The sequence below is a fragment of the Geotrypetes seraphini genome, chromosome 6, assembly GCF_902459505.1.
Source record: "Geotrypetes seraphini chromosome 6, aGeoSer1.1, whole genome shotgun sequence".
NCBI lineage: Eukaryota > Metazoa > Chordata > Amphibia > Gymnophiona > Dermophiidae > Geotrypetes > Geotrypetes seraphini.
In genome coordinates this window covers 196,864,447-196,891,481 of record NC_047089.1, presented here as the reverse complement: position 1 = coordinate 196,891,481, position 27,035 = coordinate 196,864,447, and the positions used below count along the sequence as shown (strand labels likewise).

The window sequence follows — 27,035 nt, the reverse complement described above, 5'->3', positions numbered from 1 at the left end:
TTGGAAGTATTTTTCAAAAATGTATCCTAGGCTGTTTTTGTACTTTGGACGACTTGCAACTTAGACGAAAACGGAGTTAGACGTTCCTTTCGATTATGCCCCTCCACGTCTTTCTATCTTAAACAACTCATAAAGAGACTGGATGATTTTGAGCAATATATTCCACCTGATTGACTTCCAGAGTTTCAGGAAATTACTACTACTATTAATTATTTCTATAGCACTACCAGACGCACGCAGCGCTGCACAGAGTCACAAAGAAGAAGAAAACAGTCCCTGCTCGATAGAGCTTACAATCTAAACAGCCAAGACAGACAAACAGGATGTCATGGATACAGTTAAGGGGAATGGATAATCAGCAGGTTGGGTTGGAGGGAAGAGGAGTAAGGTTAAGGACTGAAGGCTATATCAAAAAGGTGTTTCAGTCTGCTACTCATAGCTTCCTTCAAACTAGAAAATTTATGGCTAGATCAGCTTTTGATGCATTTCATATGACATCTCGAGTATCAGCTATATCTATTGCCAAGAGACATCTCACATGGCTTAGGGTCATTAACATTCAAAATCATTTAGCCAACATTTGGGCCCTGATTCTCCAAAAGTGCGTCCCGATTTTAGGCAGCTGTAGGCGTCCTACAGCTGTCTAATCAGCCAATCGGGATGCACGTTTTTAAAAAAAAATGCTCCCCAGGCAGGCCGCCTATATTGAAGGCGAGGCCCGCAAGACACCTAGGCCCTGATTCTGTATAGGACGCCCGGGAGAGGCGTCCTATTCAGAATCGGCCTAAACTAAACCCCGATTCTGTAACCGGTGTCCATATTACAGACACTGGTTAGAGAATCGGGTTAGATTAGACACGGCCCGCTACACTTATCGCGGCAAGGGATCTCTCTGCCGCTATAAGTATAGCGGGCCGCGGCCCCCTGACCGTCCGCTGGCAGGAGGGTGCCCAAACCCTCCTGCCAGAAGATGCCCCCCCGACACTATCGACCGCCCCCCCCCGACACTACCGACCGCCCCCCCCCCCGACATTACCGATCTCCCCCCCCCCCCGACAATATCGATCGCTGGCAGGAGGGTGCCCAATCCCTCCTGCCCGAAGACGCACCCCCCCCCCGGCTCTAACAACCCCCAAACCTCCACTCCACCAAACCTGTTCTTACGGCCAGATGGGTCTTGCACGTCCAGCCGGAAGGCAGCGCCTCATCGAAATGAGGCGGGCCCGTCCCTTCCCGGCCCATCCCGCCGAAGCCTAAGGCCTGATTGGCCCAGGCTCTAGAAGCCTGGACCAATCAGGCCTTAGGCATAGCGGGTCCGCCCATCCCCACTTAATCTAAGGCCTGATTGGCCAATCAGACCTTAGACTTAGTGGGGATGGGCGGACCCGCTATGCCTAAGGCCTGATGGAGCTCCTGAGATATAAAGTCAGTTATCCAAAGTCTCATCTTCAATGATCTCAAATATTGGAGTTCATAGGAGCCATACTCAACACTAGTCTTTTATGAGACTTCATGCCCCAGCAGAGAGAAAACACCTTGCTTCAACTTTGCAAACATGGTCTACTCTGCAGAAAATTTAAGTAAGACAAATGATGCATCTCATGGGTCACATGTCATCCACAGTTAATGTAACTCCCTTCGCCTGACTTTGTCTCAGATCAGCTCAATGGAACCTAGCATCTCAGTGGACTCAGGCCACAGATCCCTTATCCCAGTGGATCAAAGCCTCCCTCACCTCTTCGGCAATCTCTCCAATGGTGGTTACAACTGGCAAATTTCTCCAGAGGTTTGCTATTTCACATCCCTCCACATTAGAGAGTATTCACGATGGACGCATCCATATATCATTTACATAGATGGTGCTCCTATCTGTACAGTTAGGAATTTCTATGAAATATTTTACATACTTCTCTCCTCTCCACTCCTGCCCTCCATAGTCCTCCCTACCCTCTTCTAACCCCTTCCTCTGTAATGTCGCCTAGAGCTTGTATAGGTATGTGTGACGCACAAATGGAAGAAATAAAATAAATAAACTATTTACAGTATTTACAGTTTCATTCACATAAAGGATTAATTCTGATGTTCTGAATTAATGAGTTATAATGGCTCTGATGACTTTAAATATTGATTGATATCTTGTGTCAACTCTGACTACCTTTCAGCCATCTGCTCCATCCCAGACCTCAAAGGGATCTCATTTCACAAGTCACAGGATCTTCTCTATTATTCTTCCTGCCTCACTGTTCTGAGAGCAGGTCAAGCAAAGATCCCATCACTCCCACCTTGGGCTTAACAGGGGTCTACTTCACTCTCTAAAGGTTCATGACCCACAAGAAATTCCCAGATCCTGAATCCAGTAGGAAGGGAATTTGCCTTGTGTTATATGTAGATTCAGATCAGGTACATTTCTGGGGTAATTGCATAAATGTTTGGAGATGCTGGCTGATTGGTGTAACGTAAATAAATTAACACTCATTTTAGCTAAGTCAGAGGTTTTGTGGGTTAGTCATAAAGGGAGCAAATTAGCAGTGCAACCTATAATTGCATGTATTTAATTGAAGTTAAGTCCGATAGTTAAGAGTTCAGTAATTTTTCCAGACTCTGATTTAGACTTAGGTAGGCAAGTTTCTGAAACAGCTAGAAGTTATTTTGCTACTCTAGGTCTGCTAAAATAAATGAAACCATTTTTTCAGACGGAAGATCTACTTACAATTATCTACTATGCTCTTATTACAAATAGATTATTGTAAAGTAGCTGTAGTGCAAAATATGACCAGAAGATTCTTTAGGTTTGCAGATTTGCCAGTTACCGTATTTCCTTTTGAAACTCTCCACATATACAAATTATCTGCACACATTTCTACCTGCTTTTAGTGCAGGTATTTTATCTAGATATATTGCTTTCATTCTCTAACCATGGAATCACTGTTTCTAGATGCAACTAAAATTTCTATTAACCGGAATGAAGGTGGGGGGGGGGTCATTTTCAGACAACCAATTTATGCTAAATTGATTTTAACCCATAAACTCAGCTTTGAAAATTGTTCTTGTCTAATTAATTTGGGGTCTGGATTTGCATGCAAAACTTGGAAGCCCAGTTGGAGTAATTCTTTAACTGGGCATTCCTTTTGAGGCAACCCAGTGCTGCAGAGGGAGCACCTGTTTTATAATTGCATCTGAATGCCTGGATTCTATTATCGAATACTAATGCAAACTCACATTGAGATACCTAAATGAAGGCACGTCTGATTATGCCAGGTTAATGGCAGATGTAACCACCGTATAGGTGACCCAAACTTGGGCATGCAAATTTGGGTGCGTAGGGCAGATATGTATGCAAATTTTTTTATTTATTTTCAATATAAATGCCAGCATGAAAACAGCTGCTAGTACATTCCCAGTCCAACAATTTTCTTATATTGTACATTGATTCTTCTATACAAGGCAGGTCAGATAAGTGAGGACCTCTATATCCCCCCTCCCCCCACTCCCTCCCTTTCCCATGGACTTTGGATAGATAGGTTTGAAGAGCCCATCTGCAGACCATTAGTGTGACTCTCTTCTGTCAACTTTATATTAGGGGAGTGTGTAGCGCAGTGGTTAAAGCTACAGTCTCAGCACCCTGAGGTTGTGGGTTCAAACCCTCGCTGTTCCTTATGACCCTGGGCAAGTCACAGGGTACAGTACATTAGATAGATTGTGAGCCCACTAGGACAGACAGGGACAAATGCTTGAGCACCTGAATAAATTCATGTAAGCCATTCTGAGCTGACATATGATTTTTTTCGCTAGGGCTTGAGCATGCGAAAAATGAAATCCAATTTACACAAAAGTTGCTGCCAAGATGGTAGGTGGGCTTGTCAACAAAAGGCAAGTCACTGTAAAAATGTGGAAGGCAAGTTTAGAATTTTAACCAGGGATTGCCAACGAAGGTACATGCAATAGAGCACAGCCCTAATCAATTATTGGAGTTACATGGCATCAATGTGGGCGTCCGCACGCATCTGGCCTTCTTGCTGTTCTTTAATATTGGTGCCTAAATTTCATAGCATGCAACTCAAAAGGGGGTATGGCCATGAAAGGGACCTGAGCAGGTCAGGGGTGTTCCCCCAAATTAAGTGCAATAATATAGAATGCTTAGAATTGGGCACCCAACTGCTATCAGTTGGGCATGAGGATTTTCACCAGGTTTCAGCAGATGTAAGTCCTCACACTCAAATATGGGCATGAGAATCCGCACTAAGCCCTATTTTATAAAGGTAGCTTAGTGCTACATGATCTTTATGAACTGGTGCTTAGTGCAGATCTTAACGGCGCCTAATTATGGGCACCGTTTACTCAGGGGTCCCCAAAGTCCATCCTTGAGGACTAAATCCAGTCGGGTTTTCAGGATTTCCCTAATGAATATGCATTGAAAGCAGTGCATGCACATAGATCCCATGCATATTCATTGGGGAAATCCTGAAAACCCGACTGGATTCGGCCCTCAAGGAGGGACTTTGGGGACCCCTGGTTTACTGAATCCAATCTTAAGTGTGGCATGCAATGCGCATAAAATACAGTATTTTGTAAGCTGTGCACTTTAGTGATAGGCAGCCTGTCCATATCCCTCACATGCTCTGCCTACATCTATGCTCCCTTGCAGTTACATACTCTAGCACAGGGGTAGGGAACTCCGGTCCTCGAGAGCCGTATTCCAGTCGGGTTTTCAGGATTTCCCCAATGAATATGCATTGAAAGCAGTGCATGCAAATAGATCTCACGCATATTCATTGGGGAAATCCTGAAAACCCGACTGGAATACAGCTCTCGAGGACCGGAGTGCCCTACCCCTGCTCTAGCACATATGTGACACTTTTCTGTGAAATTATAACACATACTATGTTTCCCCGAAAATAAGACAGTGTCATATTAATTTTAGGTCCAAAAAACACACTAGGGCTTATTTTGGGGTATATCTTTATTTTTTTCATGTACAACAATCATCTCTCCCTTCCTCTCCACTACCCCAAGTCTACCTCTTTCCTTTCTCCCCCCCCCCCATGTGCAGCATCATTCCTCCACTCTTACTCATCCCCTTGTGCAGCAGAACCCCACCGACCCTCCCACTGTGAGTCTGACATATCTCCGCTCCAAGGCCTCCTAAAGCAGCAGGGGTGGGAGTTGCTGAATCGATGAGTCCAATTTTTTTCAGCAAATCAGGCAGCACTAGTGTCAGGGATGGAGTCAGGGAGTATCATGGACATTTAGGGGCTGGGGCACTTTGGGGGGTCGATCTTAACTAGGGCTTACTTTTAGGATAGGGCTTATATTAGGAGCATCTTTAAAAATCGTGCTAGGGCTTATTTTCAGGATAGGTATTATTTTCGGGGAAACAGGGTACTCAATTGTACAATTGTCTTCACATGAGCACCCATTTGGATCTTATAGCTCCAGCTCAGTCTTTAGAAAAAACCTTCAATAAAGTCCATCTCAAGACCCCTGGGAGCTACTGGGTTATATCAATTTTTTCAAGAACAAAAATGAAAAATTGCCACCAATGATTCTTTTCCTGTTAAGTGCTATAATATTCTCAGAAATAATGGACTGGGCAGTGGATATTGTTTCCTGACTTGATGTTTGCAGTACTATGTATTTTTTCAGGGTGTAAGAACATGCATCACATTTCCTTTCTTTAGTCTTTCAGCAGCTCTTTGTTTTGGTAACAGGGCCCCATCTGTTTCAATCTGGTTCTCGCCACAGAAGTGCAAATTCAGCAGAAGCATTTGTGCGATTCTGTTCTGGAAAGGCGACCTTTCTGTAAATGCTCATTTGATCTATTAAATGGGCTGCAGTCTCAAGTATGGAAATCTTTGAGGTGTTTTTTTTTTTTCTAGGTTTTGCTGATTTTATAAAATATTAGACTCTGCTGTTCATTTGCTTCTGTCTCTGTGTCTCCATTCCTTTTCCTGCTTACTCCCTCTACACTTTTAAATTCTTGCACTCCTCTCTGTCTGCTCCACTCCTTGCACCCCTTTAGCCTATTCTGCTTCCCACTCCCTTAACCCAGTTTTGTTTCCCTCCTCATTACCAAGCAGTTTTCTCCTTATCCTACCCTAGATAGCATTCCCTCTCTGCAGGTTTTGTTCACTCATCCTTTCAATGCTCTTTTATCCCTCCATAGCAACTGAGATTTTCTTCCACTGGCAGCTGCAACTTGCCTCTCAATTTGTGATTCTCTCTTTCACTCTTGCTCTCAGAAGTTTGAATAATTTGCACTTTTCCCTGCTCCTTTCTGAGCCTAGACATGTCCTTGTTTTCAGAAGCCTGTTTCCCCATCCCATGCAGCGCTTCTCCTACTAGTAATGTACATATTCCAGGTCAGTGGCAGTCCTAAGCCTACAAAGCACACAAGATTCTTTGGAAAGGGGATGGGATTTGATATACTGCCTTTCTGTGGTTCCCAGGGTAATTAAATTTGGCCTGAGATTTGGCCCACTGTTCTTTCCCTCCGTCTATCCCAGCTTCCCGGTCTCATCTTCAAAGCAGCCTGCAGAGGATCGCCGGTCAACTGTAGCGAACATTGCAGGCTGCCGTCGACCTCCGCAGCAGGTTCCCTCTGCCACGATCACATACGTCACATTAAAAATGACTCTGTGCAATGCAGTGAAGACAAAAATTCCAGATAATAGTAAAAAAAAACCCACTTATCTCAAATTGAAGGATCGGCACACCAACGATGTCCAGCATTTCACAAATTCATGCTGCCTCAGGGTGTAGTCGATCCTCATCGGGGAGCACTAAACAAGCACTACTCCCTGCACCTTGACAAAAAGGAAGTTTTTTATGCCCATGAGGTTCTGTCCAGGCAAGCCTTAAGCCACTACTGCGGCTGGCTTGCGCTGCATTTTCTGAGGCTTTTACCTCCTTTTCACATTTGAATTAATTCTTGCATTTCTTTCCCTAAATATGTTTTAGGCTCTTGCGTGGTTTCTCTCACAGCATTCAGCGCACCTTTTTGGTGATAGTGTGAGCTTAGGTTTGTGGACCATCTTTCTCCAATTAAGGGCAGTTTTTGATGAGTATTCAAGCACGCCAAGCTCTGCCAGAGGAGATGTGCAAGCCAGGAGGTGGGTGCTTAGCAGATTGACTTGAGCAGAGTGATTAGGGTTCATGTGTCTGTGGATGTGCATATATGTGTCTGCCCTATATTTTTATGGAGTTACCTTTCCATTTTTTTGTTGTTGTTTTTATTGTAAACCGCTGAGAACTGTTGTAAGTTTTGGCAGTATATCAAATTTTAATAAACATAAACAATAGGTTGTCTTCTAATTCTTAACTAATCCAGAAGCTGTGACTCTGTGAGATTTGAAATAGAGCTAGTGCATCAGACTTCAGGGTAACAGATGGAGCTTGTCACATACTACACAGGGTGTCCTGACCAGCAGAAAGATCTATCAAAAGAGACAATGCTGCCTAGGAAAGAGGCTAAGAAGGAATAGCAATATTTCTGTTGATACATCGGTGTGCTGCTTTCTGGTATGAATGGCATTTCATATTTCTCTGCATGAATAATGTTTGATTCGGTAGCATTTTGGAAACATCTGTCTTCTGCTATTTCAAGCGAAGGAGATTGATGGATGGCATTCCAGAAGTGTCACTTGTGAGTAGGACTGAGCTAGGATTTTTTTAAATTTCAGTCTGTTTGCACATCTGTAACTCTGTTCCTACACCAGCTAAGGGCCTGATTCTATAAACGGCGCCTAAGTGCACCAGTGCGGCTGTCAATCAACCATTAGATGCCGCTTATAGAATCCCACCTAGCGATGTCTAGACATGCTTAGGCATCGCTAGGCATCCTAGAGGTAGGCGCCGGTATATTAGACTAGGTTTTACTTGGAATAATTTACCAACGTCTAACTCAGATACCTAGCGATGCCTAAGTGAAACAAGCCTATTCTCCACCCCTAAACACGCCTACTTTTCAGGTAGGCATCGTTAGGCGTCGGAGGGCACCTCCACTTAGGCATCCTAAGAGTTTGGTGCTGAACCCTTAATTTGTTATTTTTATATTTTTTGGATTGGCTGAAAATTGGCATGGTCAATTACCATGCTAATCAAGCCAATTTAAAGCAAGATAAACTCAGACTCCAAAGTTAGCAGCACCTATGTAAACATCCTATACAGAATCTGGCCCTAAATGCCCAATTTTGCAACATAACATTAATAATTCTACTCACTGATGAGTGAACCATGTTAATGACCCCACCCCCCATTCTACTATATTACTGGACAATGACCGCATTAAGGAGCTACTGGAATATGCTATAACCTATGGGCCTATAGAGTTCCCTGGTAGGAGGAACATAAGAACTGCCATCTCCGGATCAGACCTCTGGTTCATCAAGTCCGGCGATCCGCGCACGCGGAGGCCCAGCCAGGTGTACACCTGGCATAATTTTAGTCAACTAAATGTATCAAGGGATATAATCGTATAAAGTAGCAATAATATAATCCAAAACGTATTGTAAATTATATTTAGTAGAAGGGCTTCATTCATACCACATAGAAAAAAATACGGACATAACACAATCTTATGTGAAAAAAATAATAAATACAAAAAAACTGAGAAAAACAAACCTCAATTGCAAGCAGCCGGGACTATACAAGTACCCTAAGCCGCTTGCATCATCACTGGTTTGTGAAAAAACTCTGTACAATTATATATACTTTACTTTCAATCATTCATGTGCAATATTTTCATTCATGTGCAGCAGAGCTTATATTCTTAATGTTCCGTTGATCTTCAAATATCAAAAATGGTGAATGAGAGCCCAATCTATCTAAAATATAGGGGAAAGCAACAACTCTAATTCAAACTTTTAACAGATTCTAACGGCATGGAATCAGAAGTACTAGTGTCAAATACAGAAGGGTATCACATATCTAAAGATGTTCTAAACCAAAATCTTCTCATCCAATATCTGGCTTCTTCTCCCGACAGAAAAGTCTTTCTGTATCGCCAAACTGGCTACTTCAGGGGATCCATTTAATGTCCAATCTTCTCCACTCTCTTGCAAAACACCAACAATGGAGCTGACTCCTCTCAAGATGGCTCTAGCAAGGAGTCAGATGGCTCTTACGAGGAGTCAGGACCTTTTCTTGTTCGATCATACCCAGAGTTGCACCTGACATTCTATACTCATGTTCCTTATTCTTTCTGCCTAAATGCATTACTTTGCACTTTTCCACATTAAACTTCATCTGCCATTTCTCCGCCCATTTCTCTGACACAAGTCACTCTGGAGTTCCTCGCTATCCTTCTGCGATCTGATTGCCCGGCATAGCTTTGTGTCGTCTGCAAACTTGATGATCTCACTGGATGTTCCTTCTTCTAGGTCACTGATAAATAAGATGGGTCCAAGTACCGAGCTCTGGAGCACACCACTAGTCACTTTCTCCCAGTCTGAGAATTTCCCATTTATGCCCACTCTCTGCTTTCTGTTCTCCAGCCATTTGCCTATCCATCTTAGTATATCTCCCTCTATTCCATGGCTTTGTAGTTTCCTGAGAAGTCTTTCATGTGAAACCTTGTCAAACGCTTTCTGGAAGTCCAAGTATATTATGTTCACCTGTTCTCCACTATCAATTTGTTTGCTCACGGTCTCAAAAAATTGAAGTAAATTTGTCAAACATGATTTCCCTTTCCATTGGATTACTGTCACATTTCCAAACATGTTGCAATAAAGCTAGGTAACCCAAAATTTGTTGTTCCAAAATAGAATTTAATGGTAAATATTTTGGGACTTTAGATTTATTATTTGCTTTTTCCAAATCTGAGTTCAAGGCAAGCTACATTCATAAATTGTTTCCCTAACTAAGTAGGTTCATAACCTAGGGGGAACCTTAGCAAAGGAGGGTGAAGTGACTTCCCTAAGGTCCAGTGGTATGCATAGTGAGGGTGAGAGGCGCCCAGGACATGGTGCCCCTCCCCCACCCTCATCTCCAATCCCACCAGCTGCACACGCTTCCCCCCCCCCCACTCCTTCTCTGACTCCCGCCTGCTGCACATGCTCCCCCCTTCCCTTGTACCTCCAGTTGAAGTTGTTGCTTGTGGTGGTCAACATGCTCATCGCAACCTTGTCGGCTATCCTTCTGACATCACTTCATATTCGCGGCACCCGGAAGTGACATCAGCAGGAGAGCTGACAGGGTTAAAAAGAGCATGCAAACAACAAATTCAACTAGAGGTATGGGGGAAGGGAAGGGGGCGTGCATGTGGAGGGGAGGAATGGGGAGAGACGGGGGGCGGAAAGGAGAAGGGGTGCTGGCGCCCCCACCAATATGGCATCCAGGATGGACTGCCCCCTTGCCCCCCCCTCCCTTTACTACATCACTGCTAAGATTACATAAAATATCAGTGGGAGATAATTTGCTGAATAGTGAGCTAACAAGTCAGCTAACATAGCAGCAAAGACCTCAGTTTTCAAAGGGCTTAACCGACTAACTTAGGGTCCACTGTTAAAAGATTTGCAGTAGAGGAAAACTCTATTGCAAATCTAGCGCTGATAAATTGTCATGGCATGCTCAAAATAGAGAGCTTACAAATTCATGCACTGCTAAAATTGCAGCAAATCTGTAGCTCAGCGTGCATTTTTCCCATCCCCTAGTCACTAACTCCTTCATTCTATAAGGTTGCCTACATTTAAGCACCATTCCCTGACCTTAAATTTATAAAATATTGCCATTTAGAAGTGTGCACTTGCTACTACTACTACTACTACTACTTATCATTTCTATAGTGCTGAAAGGTGTACACAGTGTTGTACATTTAACATTCAATAGATGGTCCCTGCTAAGAAGAGCTTACCCACATAGAAGTTGAATACCTAAGTATTATTCTGTAATTATGCACTGAAATGGCTTAGCGCATAATTTCAAGGGGTTATTTACTGTGGGTGGAGTGGGGGTGGGAGGAGCATGGACCGATGTATAAAGCAGGGCTGACGTATAAATTTCTAACTTGTAGAATACTGTAAATATCGCACTTATGTGTTAACAGTTATATCATTCATAGACCTGTAAATGTTAGTGCCTAAATTAGGTGCATTGATAGCGAGAGGCTCCTGAGAAAATTACAGTGTCATGGGATAGGTGGCAAAGTTCAGTTGTGGATTAGGAATTGGTTATCAGATAGAAAACAGAGGGTAGGGTTAAATGGTAATTTTTCTCAATGGAGCAGAGTCAACAGTGGAGAGCCGCAGGGGTCTGTACTGGTACCGGTGCTATTTAACTTGTTTATAAATGATCTGGAAATCTGAACGATGAGTGAGGGGATTAAATTTGCAAATGACACTAAACTGTTCAAAGTTGTTAAAACGCATGCGGATTGTGAAAAATTGCAGGCGGACCTTAGGAAATTGGAAGACTGGGCATCCAAATGGCAGATGAAATTTAATGTGGACAAATGCAAAGTGATGCACATTGGGAAGAATAACCTGAATCACAGTTACTGGATGCTTCCAAGTATCTGGGTATCATTGTAGACAATACGATGAAACCTTCCACGCAATGTGCGGTGGCAGACAAAAAAGCAAACAGGATGCTGGGAATTATTTTAAAAAGGGATGGTTAACAAGTCTAAGAATATTATAATGCCCCTGTATTGCTCCATAGTGCGACCTCATCTGGAGTATTGCATTCAATTCTGGTCTCCTTGTCTCAAGAAAAATATAGTGGTACTAGAAAAGGTTCAAAGAAGAACGACCAAGATGGTAAAGGGGATGGAACTCCTCTTGTATGAGGAAAGACTAAAATGGTTAAGGCTCTTCAGCTTGGAAAAGAGACAGTTGTGGGGAGATATGGTTGAAGTCTACAAAATCTTGAGTGGAGTAGAACGGATACAAGTGGATCGATTTTTTTACTCCGTCAAAAATTACAAAGACTAGGGGACACTCAATGAAGTTACAGAGAAATACTTTTAAAACCAATAGGAGGAAATTATTTTTCACTCAGAGAATAGTTAAGCTCTAGAACGCGTTGCCAGAGGGTGTGGTAAGAGTGGATAGCGTAGCTGGTTTTAAGAAAGGTTTGGACAAGTTCTTGGAGGAAAAGTCCATAGTCTGTTATTGAGAAAGACATTGGGGAAGCCACTACTTGCCCTGTATTGGTAGCATGGAATATTGCTACACCTTGGGTTTTGCCAGGTATTAGTGACTTGGATTGGCCACCATGACAACGGGCTACTGGACTTGATGGACCATTGGTCTGACCCACTAAGGCTATTCTTATGTTCTTATGTTAATATTCTATAACTATAGTTACACACCTAAGTGCTGTTATAGAATAGGCTCACAGCCTGCATAAAGTAGGCACCTAAATTGTGGTGCCCAGTTGTAGAATTGCCCCACAAATGGCCCCCCCTCCTTTAGGCAGTGGGAAGTTGTATGGATCAGTCATGAGATTGCGATCCACCTGCTGGAACAGGAAGATGTCAGAGGGGGCGGAGCTGGTGAACCACAGACCTGCGACCTCTCCATCATCCTTAAGCTCCCTGCACTCAGGGCAGGTGGACCCTACCCCGTCCTTGGCTGCAGAGATTCATACTTTAATTAAAATAGTCAGTCATACATAGGAAGATTCCAGGAGTGTTCCCAGGTTAGGCTTTCAATTTTTCTGGATATTACAGAATTTTTACTTTGGGTTAGCCAATGTACAATCATACTACCATTACTACCTTGAGTGAATCTTCATATACGTAGTTAATAAACCCCAATAAATAAATATTGACACTATTGTAAATAAATATTGAACTATTGTAAAAATTGTTAAACGGATAAGAATGTAAGAATAGAAAAAAATAGATTCAAGAACCAAAAACATTCCAAAAAACAAATAAAAATGCTCTCTATCAGGATTTGTGCATGCTTCTTTCTCCTAGAGCTCATAAAGTCAGCCTTCTTTAAACAGTGACCACCGCAGTTAACTACTCCAAACATTTTTCATCTGTAGAAAAGGTATTGGAGCCCCTGTTGCTGTAAGTGTAAATCTCTGCACAGCTCTCTTCTATAGTATATATGAATTTTGTTTCTCGCATAAAAAAAAAAGGTCATACAGATAAAACCACCTACCTAACACACATCTGATATTAAAGTACAAATCTTCTGAGATAAGTACTAAATAGAAAGGCCTGTCTCACCATGGTCTAAGCCCAACATACAGTCCCTATTGTGACTGAACAATGTGATACTTGGCAAATTTTACTTCACAGTGGGGCTGATATACTAAGCTATGAAATGCCTTCATAAAAGTTGGCTTAATATGAAAAATTTCCACCCAAAACCCACTTCTGCAAAAAAATATTCAAATGCCCTGTTATTTAATCATATATTTTCATATTAAATATTTAAATTAGAATCATGTAATATAGGGAATTAGAACCAAAGCTGGGCAGACCTCTATGATCTATGCCCCAAAATTGGCAGAGAGAAGTTGTGATATTATATGTGCATACTTAATTTCTTTCAAAGCATATGCTCTGATTGCACGGTCTGCGTATCTCTGTGGGGGTGGAAGGACAGATAGAATAATAAAGTTGGTATCAGCAAATAAATGCTGCTAATCAGCAGCAGGAGAGGGGAAAACATTCTAGGATTGAAAGCAATAGTATGTTCCTAGATTGCATCATAGTAGAGAATTACATGGGGACAAATGTATCCGTGTCCCCGCAGGACCTCAATTTTCTCATCCCGTCTCCGTGAGTTTTGTCCCTGTCCCTGTCCCTGCCCCATTCCTGTAAGCTCTGCTTTAACTGCACAAGCCTCAAACACTTATGATTTTAAAGTGTTTGAGGCTTGTGCAGATGAGGATGGAGCTTGCAGGAATGAGGTAGGGACAGGAAAAGAACTTGTGGGGCCGGGATGGGAAAATGTGTTCCCATGGGGCCGGAGAAAATTTGTCCCCGTGTCATTCTCTACATCACATAACTGCCCATATGATGATGGAAAGGCAAGTTGCAGGCTGCCCTGTTTATGTTGCCAGCGTTTAATCATACTGAATGTTAGATGTAATTCTGGACACTTTGTTGGGCAGACTGGATCTACTGACATTTAAAATGGTGCTCTTTTTCAAAGCAGATGTACACCTCAAAATGGCCAGAAAAACATCCATCTGCCAGAAACATCTAAAGCACAATTTTCTAAAGAGTAGAATTAGAACTTTTCATTAAGTTCATCCAAATAGCAAGGAGTGTGTTGAGGCATATGACAAGGGCGGGATGAAAAGTTGGACGTCTTTCAGCGATAATGTACCACGAAGAAATGTCCAAGGCAAAAAAAGGACATTTTTTGTCTAAACCAGGGGTAGATTGGGGGAATCTGAAGGTGTATTGGAAAGGTGTGTTGGGGTGCCAGGCATTTCCTCTCAATATCCCCCCCCCTCCCCCGGCCATGCTGCTACCATTGCCGTTGCTGCTGCCAAACCCTCTCTCCCCAGTCATACCTTTGCCGGCGGGGATGCTCAAGTCCTACCAGCCAAAGAGTTTCCCTGCTTAGACGTCTCTTTCGTAACTCATTTTCAAACAAGAAAACTGGACTTATTCTTCGTTCTCAACACCCTTGTTTCACACAAACAAACTGCCCACCTAAACTCATTGACGCCATGTTTGTAACAGCTCTTATGCATATTCTGAAAAATTGGAAATCATCCTCGCTACTTGACTATACCTTTTGGTGGAATTCTCTGAGCATGTATCACAAATTTGAATCTTATGCATATGAGAAAAACATGATTTCTCGACTCTCCACAAACATGGTGCAAAATAAATCACCTTGGTCATTCTTAGACTCATATGTTCATTCTAATCAGTAGACACTTCTGCCTCTCTATCTATCTATCTCTCTCTTTTTCCTTTTCTCCCTCTTTCTTTCCCTCTCTCTTATTTCACTCTCCCTGCTTTTCTGCCTTTCATATATCTTCTATTAGCAGTTACATATACCCTAGATTCTTTTTATTAATCTGGTTGTAAGTAAATGATTATAGATATGGACTTTTTCTATACCATTGTGTCTTATTCAGATTTTGTGTGTTTGAACTGCTTTCTGTAAATTTCTTATAATATTCAATAAAAACTATTGAACTAAAAAAAAAAAAAAAATGAGCTATGAAAGAGACATCTTAGCCTGTAAAGGAAGAATCACTTTTGAAAGTGATACTTAATAGGATGTATTTGAACTGAGCATGCGCAGAAGTGCTGGCATCAGAGTTTCGGTCAGTCTGACAAATTCTGCTGCTGAGGCAGTGTGGGCTGGTTTCCAGCAGGGAAACTCTTTGTCTGGTGGGGCTCGAGCATCCCGCCAGCAAAGGTATGACTGGGGGGGGGAGGGTTTCAAACTGGACATTTTTCCTGTTCAAAAATAGCTGTCAGATGGACAGCTTGATTGGATGTTACAGCAAAATGCCCCTCCTCATTATTATCTACGCATGCAGGAACATTCTAGAGTCTCCTGCTCCTAATTTGACCTAATTACTACTACTACTACAACTTATTTCTATATCGCTGCTAGACGTACACAGTGCTGTGACTGTTTTGCAAATTCATAGAGGGTGGGCCAGTGCTAGTCTGCTGCTCATTAGGCAGGAGGTATATCTTTCTGTGATGTTTTAGAGAAGAATAATAGCCCTGCAAATATAAACTTTGAGGGCAATTTTACAGTATAACTAGGTGCCCCAAGGATGCATGCTAGAAGCCTGTTCTATAAGAACAAACAACGAAGAAAACTAGATGGTCTCCTTTGTTGTTTGTTCTTATGACCCCTTCTGGTGTGAACTTGTGAAGGCTGTTTCTCCTGTTTGTCTTTAGAAGTCTGTTCTATAATATAACCTAGATGCTCAAATTCCATTATAAAATACTAGTATAACCCAATATCGATATGTCTAACATTTACGCACTCAGTTACATCCGCTATAGACCTGGCATAAGTGTGTGTCTGTAAAAGCAACAGGGCTACACATAAATTACAATATTCTGTTATGTGAATAACTAGAAGCTTCATCCATGTTCTGCTCCTATATACACCGCCCTTATTTAGGAACCCTGCGCTTGCATTCTAGATATTCATGCACACATGTGGCGCATAAATACAAGTTCCTAGATTATAGAATTGCCCTTTAAGTGTCTTTTTGTGCCCTCTGCAACAGTTTGGAGACATAGAAAAGGTTGTGAGAATCTGGTGGCAGGAGGGAGTGCGCATCCGTCCTGCCATTTTTGATGTGTTCATGGGGGACAGTGGCTGAGGGGTGCCTGGCACAGGGGGGCCCATGGTGCAGGAGTGTTATTTGTGGCAGGAGGAAGTGTGCACCTTCCTGCCAATTTTCTCTCATGCTGCATTTGTCAGGAGTCATCAGGGAGGGCCGTCATCAGCGGTGGGGGACTTTTTTTCATTTTTTAAAATGGGACAGATATTTTGTGTGTGTATAACACATGCAAAATATCTGTGCCATTGAAAAAAAAAGGAAAAAAAAAGCCCAAACAAATCAGGCAGATCTGTCAGTTTTTCTGATCGCTAAAACCCCTTTTTTTTTTTTTTTGGGGGGGGGGTAGAATAGCCAAGTGATGTTAGTGCATCAATCGCTTGACTACTTTGCATGGGAGTTTTAGCTCATTTGCATAGCCAGATTGGAAAATGGGTGATCGAGAGGAAAAGCACGCGGTGGGCCATTTTGTGCATAGGGTCAGTAAAAGCGATCATCACTAAAGCTATGAAAACAGGTTAAGCGACGATCGCTGACTTTAGTGCATTTAGCCCCAAGTGCCTTTGCTGCCGCTTTTTCTTGTTTTGGAGTATATATACTTTATTTGAGTATCTCCACCAAAAGTGTTTTTTTATCTACACACATGTACCTTTCACCTGGTACATGAATAAAAAAATAAACTCTCCCCACACATTTTACATCCCAATCAGCTTCAACTATTGCCCTAAAGTCTCAGACATCCACAAGCAACTCAGAAATGCATTAACACTGAGATTAGCTAAAATCATTCATCCTTGTAATTTTCTGTCTCTGTGGCATAATTGTATCTGGCTCTTTGCCCGAACTAGCAGTGAGGTAGAAAATGGGTACTAAGAGCTCTTATGAAGTTTTTCTGCAACAATTTGCAGACCATTGTCATTTTTCCATTTGCAATAGAAATCACCTTCCTTTTGACAGACATTTCATAAGGGCTCACAAGTAAGACTTGCAAATAATGTGTGCACAAATGCAAAAGACAGGAGTTAAGCAGGCAAATCTTCAGTTTTGAATTTCTCCCCTGGCCACTGCTGTTCAACTGAAGACATAAGAGGAGTGTGGTTAGAGCTGCTGCCTCCGTGTCCTGAGGTTGTGAGCTCAATGCCAGCCTGCTCCATGTGACTCTGGGCAAGCCACTTAACTCTCCATTTCCCTAGTCACCACAGTTAGACTGTGAGACTGCTAAGAGTACCTGATTACTAGTGCTGCTCAATTCACATTCGAATCGATTCACCGATTCAAATCAGGTGAATCGATTCGAATCAATTCAATTTGAAAAAAAATTGGCCTCCCGATTCAATGGCCGGCCCTTCCCCCTTGCCTTCCTAAAGCAGGAGCTGCAGCACTGCCTCTTGCTGGCCGTCCGCTGCTGCTCCTGCTTGAGGGGGGAGGGTCAGTCAAATGTCAGGGGCAGGATCGCGGCAGAGAGAACATGCCGCTGAGGACCACAGGCAGCTGCAGGGATCACTATAACACCAGCGAGTCTGCAGGCTGCCCTATTAGCGTTAAGGAGGTAAGAGCGGGAAAGGTGCAGGTTGCGGGGGGAGCAGGCATTCATTCATGGTGGAAAAGAGTGCCGTCGTGGTGGGGGAGAGCAGGTCTTCCTGGGGGGAGCTGGCATTCATGGCGGAAAGGAGTAAAAGAGTGCCTTTGCGGCCGGGGGGGGCAGGCCTTCCTGGGGGGAGCTGGAATTCACAGCAGAGAGGAGGAAAAGAGTGCCTTCGCGGTGGGAGGAGCAGGCCTTCATGGAGGGAGCGGTGGGGAAGAATAGAGAAGGTGCCTTCGTGGGGGGAACAGGTCTTCACGGCGGGGAGCAGGCCTGTGCAGAGGGAGGAGGAAGAGTTCCTTTGGTAGTGGGGAGGCAGGCCTGTGCAGAGGGAGAAGGAGTAAGAGAGGGGGAGGGAGATGCCAGACTTGGGGTGAAGTAAAGGGAAGAGAAAGACCAAACCAAAAAGATGGGGAGGAAAGCAGAGGAGAGGTGCTGGACTAATGGAGAGAGGGAGAGAGAAATGCAAGACCACAGGGGAAGGGTACAAGAGGGACAGATACTGCTGCAAAGTAGGTGAGCAGGGTGCAGGATGGCAGGAGAGATAGTAGGAGAAAGCCTGTACCTGGGGAAGGGGACCAAGGATGTGATAATCGCTAGGCACCAGATCCGGATTGTAAGGAGCTTGTGAAAGATGTTCGAACCCAGGCTGTTGCACTGTCTCTTCTGTCACTGCTGCTGTATGAGGATGTACATTGACTGTTGGACAACTTTCTTCTTTTGCTGCGAATAGCAGGTTTAAGTTCATTTAGCAGCAATGCACAGTAATTTTCACTGTTCACTGTTTGCCTGTGCACTTGGAAATGTACTAGAATAGGCCTCTTCATGTCCCAAAAGAAGGTTAACATGAATTTCTTGGAGGAGGGCTGACATTTAAATTTCTTCTTCGCTGGAGACAGATGTCTTCACTCCATGTTCTGTCTTTTGCTCTCCAGATCGTAGTGGTGCACCCTTGTCTCGTCATCGGTGACAATTCTATCCAGAATACTTGGATCTTTTTCATACCGTCTCAGGAACTGGGTCACAACCTCCAGACGCTGTTGCTTGTGCAGATCAATAAGCTGTTTGGTAACCCTTCATGCACAGACTTTCCTGTATCCCAAATCATCATGCATTATGGCAAATGCAGATCCATAGCTGATATCCAAATTTGCAGCCAAATGAGACACCATTATCCATTGGTCTTCTCTAATCAAGGCATCCGCCCTGTCAATGTGTTCTTGAGTGCGAGATGTTGATGGGTGACCAGAACAACCTTTGTCGGTTTCACCTGTTCTTCCCACTTTAAACCTTTATACCCACTAATAAACCTGGTGCTATGTCCATACTGTGAGCCCACCAGGACAGATAGGGAAAACTGCTTGGGTATCTGAATGTAAATCACTTAGACTATAAGTGGTATACATTCCCCCTGCCAAGGAAAGCACACTACTGCACATTGTTCTTCAATGGTGCAATCTTGCAATGGAGTGCTCATGTTTCTGACCTTGTGGCTGCCACATGACTAAGGGATTCAAGACAAAGTTAGATAAGTTCCTGCTGAACCATAACGTACACAGGTAAGGCTAGACTCAGGGCACTGCCAGTGGCTGGGCACGATGGACCACTGGTCTGACCCAGCAGCGGCAATTCTTATGTGCGTACATATGTTGCATTTTGCTAGCTTTGTTCTGGTTATCACATAATTTAACAATTGCCTTCAATTTTTGACTTACCTTCTTATAATGGAAAGAAGATTATTTGTTTCATTTATCCATCTGTATCATTTGCTTTGATTTTTTTTATGGTATGGGCTGCATATTTTTTTTTCACTACATGTATAATTTAGTTAATTGTGCTGAAGGCTTTCATGCTTACTAAAATGGTTCAGCGCACACTAAATCAGCTTTAACAGGTCTAAATTGGCAAAAAATATTTTTTTTACTGTTTTGTGCTATTTCAGATGAAAAACACCAAATAAGGGTTAGTTTATTATTTATATTCCAACTTTAAAATTATAGCACCTGTCTTCCCTTTTACATCTTCATAGATTAAGGATCCAGTTGGTTTATCCCAGGCCATTCTTGAATTCTGTTGCTATTTTGAACCCCTACCCCTTGGCAGGGGTGAAGCGAGTGTGGGAGGTGCCAAGGGCTGTGCCCCCCCCCCGTGCCCTCCTCTGCATCCCCTTCCATACTCGCGCCCTACTTCCCCCGTACCTCTTAAAATCCTCACCAGCATGAACAGCTTCTCCAGCCTGCTACTCACATTGGCATTTGCTTTCTCTCTGATATCACTTCCTGGCCCCACGACCAGGAAGTGATTTCAGAGGGGAGCCAGGCCAGCATGAACAGCAGGACAGATAAGTTGCTCACATTGGTGAAGATTTAAAGAGGTACGGGGGGAGGGAGGGAGAGCAAGAACATGGCGTGGGGGATCAGAAAGGTGTCAGCGCCCCCACTGAGATGATGCCCGGGGTGGCCCTCCCCCTTACTATGCCATTGCTCTCTAGCTCCCCTGGAATGAATATGAATACTTATATGTTCTCTTGAAAACATGTAGAGTACTCTGAAGACAGAATTCTTCTTTCTGAAAAAAAAGCAGTGTAACTTTCTGGCTAATATTCTTCATCTTGTAGAGGCAATAAAACCTTATTGATTTTTGCTATTATGTGCTGTTTGGCATGCTCCCAAGATGATGTCTGTATCTTTTGCGGTTATTGAAGCTGTGTTTCACGCGTCTTGTTGACTGTCATGTCTTTCAGGAGATAGTAAAAACAAGATGTTGAAAGATTAAAACCATTATTGTAGCTTGCTGGCATTTGTTAATCCGAGACTTAAACTGACAACAGCAGTTTCATAGTAGTAAAGCGGAAGTTTTACCCTATCATAATGGAACAAAATTACACAGTTAACTATGTCAGTTAATTTTTTTAAAGTTTTTGTTTTGACAGAGGCAGAAGGGAGAAACTAGGCAGATCCTCGTGTTTTGTTTGAGTTTCTAACAGGACTGGAAGGAATTCATACTAGGTAGGTAGGTGGCAGAGGGAGTCTGGCATTATGACAATCCTCTGCTGATAGGAGTGGACTGAAGGTCCACCGGGAATCCAGCACAAGTGCAGCCCCAGTCAGCCTATACATGTTACTGCTGTTCAAACACTGACCCCCCTCTTTTACTAAGGTGCACTAACTGATTAGCGCGCACTAAATGCTAACGCATCCATAGACTAACATGCACGTGTTAGCGTTTAGCACACGCTAAATCGATTAGCGCGCGCTATTTGGTTAGCATGCCTTAGTAAAAGAGGGCCTGAGTCTTCCATTACTGCTGGGCCTTGTGAATGCTGGAACCTAATGGTCTCAAATCTAATTTAAATTACAAGTTCAAGGGCAAAAATTTAGAGGCGCTGCTCAAACCTGTTCTGTTTTTCGTAATTGATAGGCGAGTGTGTGTGCAACCTTTTTGCGATACATTAGCAGTTGAATTACAGAAATAGTTAAAGGTAAAGCAGACTGCATTATTAATGGATTTTCTCAATGACACTGCTGAGTTGTATAAAGAAATGGAGCAATGCGCAAAAGAACCTAACCACAACAGATTCAATAACATTAACATTGCTGGAAGGAAGTCTGGCGTGGACCGAAACTGCTGTCTATGGAATTCCATTTATTATTCTGACATTTTCTGACCTGCACTTGGTAGAGAAGCAGTTAAAAAAAAGTGGATATTATAGTTGTATTGCATTGCTGCTACATAACCTTTGTCACTCAGTGAGCCATAGATTTTGGTGAATGTTCTTAAAAAAAAATCTATATTCAGTAATCTTCTTCAATCCTGCAAGCACTTGTTTCATTTTATTGTGTGCTGCATTCTAGGAATATAATGAGCTTTACAGTGTGTAACAGTCAGAGTTATTTTGTCTTCTGCAATGAGTTTAATTAGGCATTCTTGGCTTTCCTACTTTCAGCAGTACACTGTACGCAAATAACTTAGGGCCTCTTTTACTAAGCAGTGGTAGTGATGCTGCCACGGTAAATGCACCGAAGCCCATAGGTAGAAACTGTTTATCATACATAGATACAAAGTTATTTCAGATGCATAATATCTATAAATGACTTACCTCCTCCCCCCTTTTTACAAAACCATAGTGCGGGTTTTAACGCCAGCCGTGGCGGTAACAGCTCCGATGCTAAAAACCACGCTACAGTTTTGTAAATGGGGGGGGGGGGGTTAGTATATCCACTTTGGGTATGTATTTTATATTCTTGAGTATCTGGATTTCTTAGAGATGTTTACTTTATCAGTACTTTTTAAGCATGGGATGTAGGACTTTCTTATCTTTAGTTCATTTTTTATATTTTAAAATATATTTTTATATAAGATTTGATATACCCCCTCCTTTACAAAGCCATACTAGCATTTTTAGCGCCATCCACAGCAGTAACAGCTCAGATGCTCATAGGAATTATATGAGTGTCGGAGCTGTTACCACGGTGGCTAGCGCTAAAAACACTAGCACGGCTTTATAAAGGAGGTGGATAATTTGTGTTCTTAAGAATAATTATTAATACTTTTTAGTAGTGATGTGTGCATATGTTTTAAACGTACATATGTACCTACATATTTCTATATGAACACATTTCTTATGTCTAAGTTTTAATTTTTATAGAAGTTCTTCCAATATCTTATTTTATATACTTATTTATATATTTACATTTATCTTGGTCTTTATTTTATGTATTTGTTTGATGTATAGACTCCTGATGAAGGTGTCATGCCAAAATACTGGCTGAGCTAAGTCAGTCTTGTTTTTACCATTCTGAAATAAAGTTCCCAGTGAAAACGTTGCTTCATCCCTACTTTTGTTCTGTTAGTAGAAATACATCATTTACGTATGAGAAGAGCCATTCCCCTATTCTGAGGATTATTGAATTCAGTGTGGCCATGAAGACATTATACTGTATAATAGTGATGATATGGGAGATCCTTGTGGTACTCTGCATGATAGAGACCAGAGAAGGCTCCATCTTTTAAAACTCTGTAGCGTCTTTTCATCAGGAAGCCTTGGAACTATTATAATACCATTCCTGAAAATCCTACTTCAGCTAGTCTATTTAGCAGCACAAATGCTGCTGAGACTTCGAACATTTTGCTTAATACTGATCTAACTCTTGATGTCAGATCAATCAAGCATGTTTCTGTACTGTATTTGTTTCTGAATCCATGTTGGGAAGGCAATAGTAGATTCCATTTTGAAATACATGTATAATCTTTAAGCTGGGCAGCGACTACAAACTCTATCAACTTCATCATGAATGGTATGCTTGCTATCGGTCTGTAGCTTGAGGCTTGAGATAGGTCTAGGTCTACTCCTTTAGGTACAAATGTAAGTAGAATTTCCTCAAATTCCTATGAGAACCATCCTTGCCCTAGTGTAGAGTTAATCATCTTGACTAACCATATTTCAGTATCGATTGTATGGGCATAGATTCAGTTGGCATTTCATTTCAGATAGTCTATTCACTAGAAGTTTTAGTTCTGTTGTTGTGACCATATTGAATGCTGTCCATGTTCTGTCCACTGGTGTATCAAATACAATACTTTCAGGAATATTAGCTAATGCCTTTGTACTATCATCCCTAACTTAATTCATGAAGATAAGATACATTTTATTAAAAACTATTATCCTATTTCTGACCTAGCTACAGTTCTAATGACAATGGCAATAACAATCAAGAGATGCAATGTGATTGAGTCTACTATTTCTGGGCTTTGCCCAAATTTGGAAATAAAGGGTTGTTTCTCTTAAAAAAAAAAGTTGTATGCCATATTATGAATCCCTCTTGGCCTCAATATTTATTAAACAACCATCTGTTTGTCCACTCTGCCAAGGATCAAGGCAAAGATGTTCTCTTTCCTCTTGTTCATGTTATTTTTTTAGAGCAAAGCTATTAAATGTTACACACTGAATAAATAGGTACCAATAGTACGGTTTGTGGTTTATTTATATCATAAGACAAAGGGATATCTGCTGTGTAATCCTGCCAAATTTCACCCTCACGGATTACATATTTAAAAATGAGAAACATTTATCACATACCCTACTTTATACTTGCAGTTTGTAGGCTGTAGAATGTGCAAATTATTATTAGTAGTAATATTTTTTTATATACCGCCTATCAATGGAGGTTGTCTAAGTGGTTTTTACATTCATGTACTCAAACATTATTCTATATGGGGCTCAAAATCAAAACTTAAACACATCTAAAACCTGCCCAAGTCAGCACTTGAACGACCTAAAAGACAGGTCCCCCAAATGCCAATAATCAGACCTATTTTGGAGATGTATCCAGGGACATTTTAGGCCTCTGAATGCCGCTGTGCGCCCAGAGCTGAAAGGGCGTATTTGGAGGAGTGATTGGGGCAGGATGTGGGCCAATCTAGACTTAGGGTTCCTTTTACTAAGGTGCGCTAGTGTTTTTAGAGCACGCAGGAAATTACCGCGCACTATACCACACGCTACATGGCTAGAACTAATGCCAACTCATTGCTGGCATTAAGGTCTAGCATGCGCGGCAATGTAACGTGCGTTAAAGTCCGAGCGCAGCTTAGTAAAAGGAGCCCTTAGTTGTCCTGAAGGGATAATCGAAGGTTTTACGAGACTTCCTGGACAGAACTTATACATTGTGACTTAGATAATGTAAAAACAGTTATAAGTGCCCCCAAAATACCCAAAGTGACCAGATAACCACTGCAGAGACAAAGTAAAGACCCCCCCCCACTCTTCCCCAGTGATCACTGACCCCCCTCACACCCCTGCAGAGATCGGAATAAAAACTTATTCTCCAGAACATCAGTACCTAGTATAGGAAATTCTAGTAGAGCTGCACACAGGTCTCTTAAATAGCCTGGGGAGTGGGCTAATGAACCATAGAGAGGAGGACCCAAACCCATAAGCCACTTTAACTACTACATGTGGGTAGAACATGTGCAACCATCACCCCCCCAAAAAAAAATATTTAAAAAATTAAAAACCCTACTGTACTGCCATATAGGTGGCATCTGCAACCATAAGGGCTACTGGGGTTGTAGACAAGTGGGTATAGTGGGTATGGGGGGGGGGCTCACCATAACCTATAAGGGCATTCTGGTGAGATGTTAATGTGGCACCCTTTTTGTGAAGTTCACAGCAGTGACCTGTTAGGTAACCCAATGCTCTGTTGCATGTCTGTGTGGCCAATCTTTCCACATCCAAAAGGCTTGCTCTAGGCATTTGGGACTTGGACAAAATTTTGGTTGAGAATGTGGTATAAAGACAAACAACCTGGCGGTCTGTGTGAACAATAGCCTGGATGTCCAGATAGATGATTCTAAAAAATAAATAAATAAATAAATATTTTAGACATATTTTTTTGAGAATGGACATTTTTGAGAATGGACGCTGCCAAATTTGGGCATCTAGTACCATACGTCTGAATCAGACTTAGACATATCTTTTGATTATGCCCCTCCACCTGTCCTAGCAGGCTCACAATCTACCTAACATTCCTGGAGTAAAACAACAAAGCTGTGAAAAAAATTGCCTAGTCCCATTCTACTGGCACAAAACATTCAAAAATGAAAGTTGCCCCTCCAAACTTTTATAACCTTTATCGCTGTTATTTGTAACCCACTTTTGTAACCCTTTCAATCAGTGGGTCACAATCTAATTATGTGAATAATCAGTTGACAAAGGTATGAATTTTTATGGCTTTGCAAATTACGTTAACTTGTATGAGCAATCCCAAATTAATTATCCCAGAAATTCTAAAAATGTGTGATTTGTATTGTCTAGTACTCCCCCTCCCCCTTAATTATTTTGAATAGTTGACACCTATGTGTGCTAGTGATATGTTGAAATTAACCAATTATTTTATTTTTTTTAATTTAGCTCTGAAGCGTGGATACACTTGTACCATCTGCAACGTAACACTAAACTCAGTAGAACAGTATCATGCTCACCTGCAAGGGTCAAAACATCAGGCAAAGTGAGTAATTGTTATTTTTGTTCTTTTCTTCCTCTCTACCCTGCAGAGCTAGCACAAAACTAATTAAAGTGGTTTGTTAGCATCACATATATTTAAAAGGGAAAACTACCCTGGAGGGAGCAGGGTATTGGCTAGGTCTACATTTAAAACAATAAACATAATATGGCATTTATTTCCCACAAAACCTCTTAGATCCATGCGGCTCACAATTGAAGAGAAGCTGACATAGGGCTCCTTTTACTAAGGTGCACTAGCGTTTTTAGTGCGCGCTGAAGATTAGCACGCGCAAACCACACGCTAAATGAAAAATACTAACGCAAGCTCTATGGAGGCGTTAGCGTCTAGCGCACGTGGCATTGTAGCGCGCGCTAAAACCGCTAACGTACATTAGTAAAAGGAGTCCATTAATCTTTACAAAATTTCATTATACAGACTATCTTAAGTACTTACAAAATAAATAGGACTTTAAGGATTTCCAAAGGTTCATGTAGGAGACTGAGGTAATGTGAAGAAACTATGTTGCGTCCCGCAAGAGGAAACGGCGCTACAGCAAGAGGGTCTAAAGTTGCATGATTTCTTCACTGTAGTCTTAAAAGAAAGTTAAGACTGGCCACTAGGGGGAGGTAGAAGGCAAATTAGAAAGAAGTTGGAGCATGGGGGAGGGGCTGAAGGAAAGCAAGAAATAACAGAGAGCAGAGAAAGGGGACAGGCAAATTGAACACCTAGTCCAGAGCATCTTGCCTCGTGAGCCAGCTCGACTGCTTCGCTCATTTGAGCATTGTGATCTGTTTGTGCCAGCTGTGTGGGACTTAAGGCTTTCTTCTTCCAGGAACAGTGTTTATCCCAGGACAAGCAGGCAGCATATTCTTTACGCATGGGTGACGTCACCGACGGAGCCCACGGTACGGACCTTTTTACTAGAAAGTTCTAGTTGGCCGCACCGCGCGTGCGCGAGTGCCTTCCCGCCCGACGGAGGAGAGCGTGGTCCCCAGTTTCTTCGTTTCCGCGGAGCGAAGAAGACGTGCGTTTTTCAACTCCGATTGAAAACCTCTTTTGCCTTCCCGCTCGCGTTCTTTTTTCGTTTATTTACCTTCGGGTTGCTTTTTTATTTCATTTCCAAAAAAAAAAAAAAAAAATATTTTCTTTTTGTTTCGTTTTTTGTCTTTGCCCCGGCGGGGCCTGTTGTCACAATCCAGGCCTCGGGGTTTGATTTTGCG

The 27,035-nt window shown here is 42.3% G+C and overlaps 1 protein-coding gene across 2 annotated transcripts in view; it reads left to right on the top strand.

Annotated features, from left to right (window-relative positions):
• The window catches only part of ZMAT4 (zinc finger matrin-type 4), a 446,679-nt gene that overhangs the window by 359,889 nt on the left and 59,755 nt on the right, over positions 1-27,035 (top strand). For both annotated transcript variants that reach the window (XM_033947497.1, XM_033947498.1), the window contains exon 6: positions 25,722-25,818. In XM_033947497.1, the coding sequence (XP_033803388.1) occupies positions 25,722-25,818 (97 nt within the window). The remainder of the gene's footprint in view (positions 1-25,721; positions 25,819-27,035) is intronic.